General features: G+C 46.5%; 1 protein-coding gene across 1 annotated transcript; it reads left to right on the top strand.

Moving 5' to 3' along the window:
• Position 1: 1 nt before the first annotated feature.
• LOC123172227 (protein PELPK1) lies at positions 2-587 on the top strand (the record flags this gene model as incomplete). The annotated part of the gene is given in 1 exon segment (XM_044589233.1): positions 2-587. A coding segment is annotated over 1 exon segment (417 nt), but the record flags the coding sequence as incomplete, so codon positions are not given.
• Positions 588-4,429: the final 3,842 nt, after the last annotated feature.

The raw sequence follows: 4,429 nt of genomic DNA, 5'->3' as shown, positions 1-4,429 counted from the left end.
GAGAATCCTAGAGGATACCGTTCCATCCAAGGAGGAGCACCAGCCCGAGGTGCCATCGCTTCCCAAGGTGGAGCTGCCACCGTTCCCAGAAGTGCACATGCCACCTAAGCCTGAGCTGCCCAAGGTGGAGCTTCCGCCGGTCCCTGAGGTGCACCTGCTACCCAAGCCGGAGCTGCCCAAGGTGGAGCTGCCGCCTGTCCCGGAGGTGCACATGCCACCCAAGTCGGAGTTGCCCAAGGTGGAGCTGCCGCCGAAGCCCGAGATGCCCAAGGTGGAGCTTCCACCAAAGCCCGAGATGCCCACTGTTCCCGTGTTCCACTTCCCAAAGCCGGAGATGCCGAAGGTGGAGTTGCCGCCGATGCCTGAGATGCCCACTGTTCCTGGGATCCACTTCTTGGAGCCGGATGCCAAGCCATGAGAACCGCCCTTACCAACATTGTTATTTCGTTCTTTCTTGCTCGTACTTGTACCTGTTGTTGTGTTGTGTCGATGATCTGATTGCTTAGTTGTGGTTTTCAGCAAGTGTTGTGACTGATCTGCTTATATATTGGTATATACGAGAAATATGCTTTCGCACCCTTTTGTCATAAGAGCATTTCAAAAGCATGCATGCTTCTAAGTTTTCACCGTAAGCTTCATTTGCACCTATCCATTTCCCATCGACAAAACTTAAAACTATATAAATACATTTTTCTCTTCAACCTTAAGTTGTCCTAGCTTTAGTACCTGATATGAGGACGCATAAATTGTAATCATTAAGTTTGCGTCAACGGTCTGAAACACTAGTGATCCAGAGAGTGTCGATAGGGTGTCAGTCAAAGTTTTAAGTAGCCAGCTATAGCCCAGTTATAGCGGTTTGAACAGGTGCCGCTATGTGGCATAGCCCGCTAAACTTGCAAAATAGCCGGCTATAGCCTCGCTATAGCTGATTTGAAGGGTCGCCGCTATTTGCCGTAGCCCGCTATTTAGAACACTGGTGTCACTAGAGCAGCTAACTAGTGCATGCATGACTACTATCGAGCGAACGGGCGTGGCAGAGATCCGGGTGTCATGTGTCAACATAGACAACGTTGATGGGGGGTGTCCGACAACTTTCTTTTACTTTCATCCGAATGTGTGCACTTCAGTTGGCAAATACGTTCAAATTGTTCTATAGGATGAAACCGACATGTCGACAAATATTCAAAAAGGAAAATAATAATACAACAGACAACCAAACCAACATTACAAGTATCCAACTCTACAAAATATTGACCAGAGACGCCAGGCGCCGTGAACAAATCACTAGTTAAGCGATTGAGCAAGCAAACTATAACCAGGGTTTGAAGCTCGAAAATAATTATAGGGACAAATAGGCAACGACCAACTTTAGGACCTCTAGGCGGCAGTGCGGACCACACGCGTTTTGGTTCAAATACTGAACTCAAATATTCGGATTTTCATATTTGTTAATTTTCATCTACGTGAGAATTAGAGAAGTCTCATCTAACTCCTACACTATTTTTCCCGCAAAAAAACTCCTTCACTAATTAATTAACCGAACAAAAAAATAAAAGAAAAAAATCCCCATGAATCTCCAAGTAAAATCCAACAATGTGGGAGTTAGATAAAACATAATTGTTTTTCATCTAGATGAGATGTAGATTGAATTTTCACTACCTCGACTAATCGGATCACATGTAGGAAAAATATGATGACCGAACATTTACGTGCTAGTATTTTAGCATAACCACTCAAGGCCCCGCCGATCGTCAAGCTCGTATGAGGGAGAAGAAAGAAAAGGGAAGAGTCTGGTTGGCAGCCGCAACGACCATTGCTAATGTACTTGTGTTCTCTGCGATCTGATGGTCTTTCCTTAACAAGGCGTTTCGATCGTCTTAGTAGCTGGCCTAATTAACAATTGTTTATGATCCTCAACTTCAGCCGTACAGCCCAAGAGAACTATCTCAGCCTCTCTTCACCCAAATCCTAAGCAACTTTGACTAGAAGTTAAAGTGCACAGATCAACTTGGCCTGGAAGTGTACACCAGTAGTTGAACAACTTTGTTGCAAAGCCTCACACTGCGTGCATTGTTGAACTCTATAAGTAGAACGTGAGACATGCTATCTATCGCACATCAAAACCGCACCACGAGAGCTAGCTAGAAGCGTAGAACAACCATAGGCGTCCAGAAAAATGGCTTCTAGAAACACCGTTGTATTCCTCCTCGGACAGTTCCTCTCGTCCGTCGCGATGAGCAACGCGGCAAGAATGCTAGAGGAGGAGATGGCTCTGTCCAAAGGCGAGGAGCACCAGCCCGAGCTGCCAACGCTGCCCAAGGTTGAACTGCCACCATTCCCGGAGGTGCACCTGCCACCTAAGCCTGAGCTGCCCAAGGTAGAGCTGCCGACATTTCCGGAGGTGGACCTGCCACCCAAGCCCGAGATCCCAACGTTCCCGGAGGTGCACCTTCCAGCCAAGCCTGAGCTGCCCAAGGTGGAGCTACCACCGAAGCCCGAGATGCCTACCATCCCCGAGTTCCACTTCCTTGAGCCGGAGGCCAAGCCATGAAAATTGTCTTCTCTTTGTTTGCGCTCCTACATGTATCCGTTGGTCGTGTTGTGTCTTTGTGTGATTTCTGGCGAGTCTTTGTGTGATGTGAAGTGCTTATCTATGACGTCTATTTGTGGATGGAATGTACATGTACAAATGCATGTTTATGAAAAATAGAAGTGTTGATCTCATTTGTTTCCCCTTCTCTCTTAAAAACATTTGAAAATCTTAGGTCATACTATTTATTATCAATAATTCTCACCGACATATTTCTTTTCACTTCATATTCTTTCACCCGCAAACCATCGCACGCACTACTAACTCTAAGATGCAATATTTGCAATGCATGCAATGTCCTTTGAGTTTGCTATGCAGGATTTTGGGGTTATTTTGAAATTCCTAGCGATCATATAAATAACCTACATGGCCACAAAGGCCTCGGTCCTACCACAAACTCAATGACTGTGGACCACAATCCACATATTGACCGATATACAAGCTAATATAAAATGCACAATATTCCAAAACAACACCTTAAAAATGGAATCGTCGTTGGCACGTCAATGTTGGACGGTCCAAGCAAATGCGAACAGGGGACAATCACCCCCGAAGCAAAACTTCAAGCTAACACCTTTAGTAAGAAAATGGCATGTGGGCGTGCGTCGACGTTGCCTGGTCTAGCCGATGGTGAATCATGGTTTTCACTAGGATGGTTTACAACCTGCATGTCAATCGCCAATGTCACCGTCCAGGCTACTAGCCTGCTCACATAGAATTATTCGGCCAATTAAGATTTCGCCGGAAGAGAAGCGCCATCATGTTGTTCCTGGTACTGTTGTTCTACTCTCTCGTTGATGGTAGACATGCACACCACAATAACACCTAGAAGCCCCTGTCACCATGTGTGCCACACAGACGCCATGGCCTGCTTGATCCTAGTTTCGTCTGTGGTTGAGCCACATCCGGCTAGCTGCCACAAGCGATGCCCGTCGACCTGCAAATTCGCGGTTCCATGCACACCTAACCACCACGGCCGTGCCATCACGTCATCAATCCCGTGTTGCATTGCAAGCCTAGAGAGCCTGCCGCCGCATCTTCGTTATAGCTGGTAACACGACAATCCCTCTTAACACCTCAGAACACCGCACCTCGACTACTATGCCTCCATGCTGGCGGGTTGCTGCAACCGGACCCTCATCTGTGTGCAGTCGAGTAGTCTCGAGCCACTCCACGCCTAGAGAGAGAAAAGCGGCCCTGTAGTCGCCAACGCCATGTGGGCTTTGCTCACCCTTCAACACTGACGAGGGACAAACGGAGCGAGATGGGGAGGTGAAGGCCGTCGGCTAGGGTTTCTTCTAGGTTACCCGTGGTGAGACCGACACAAGAGTTACCTAATGTTGCTATGGTAGCATGACCTGGAGTCGCCCGCCTTTAGAACTAGATGCTTCACCATTTTTATTTTTATTTCTATGAATGCTTCACCAAATGTTAAGTACGTGCTATAATACACACGCTTAAGTTTAACAGTTAGTGTAATGACACGAGGTTTAACAAACTGAATGGCCGGTAACCAAGAAGAAGCAGTCACATTATCGATAATGATGTCAATGTGCTACCTCGACGAGGCATTTCATGCAGTATTGTGTGTGGGGTATTTTATGTGTATCACTTAAAGATTTGCGACAGTTTTCCCTCAGTTTTTCATTAATTAATTTAGCAATTCTTTTTTCTTAATGAATCGAAACATGGAAAAGAAACACTGCACGTGGTCACCTCTGGGAAATGCAACATGGCTGTTAAGTTCCAGTGCATCGTTTTTAGCTATATACTCACTCGTTTTGTGGCCAAAGGCCATGTTGACACTTGCGTGCTCTTATCGAAAAAGACTTTCGCCCC

This window comes from Triticum aestivum, unplaced genomic scaffold (genome assembly GCF_018294505.1).
Source record: "Triticum aestivum cultivar Chinese Spring unplaced genomic scaffold, IWGSC CS RefSeq v2.1 scaffold133005, whole genome shotgun sequence".
Lineage (NCBI taxonomy): Eukaryota > Viridiplantae > Streptophyta > Magnoliopsida > Poales > Poaceae > Triticum > Triticum aestivum.
The sequence above is the reverse complement of the archived record's forward strand: the minus strand, read 5'-3'. Positions and strand labels throughout refer to the sequence as shown.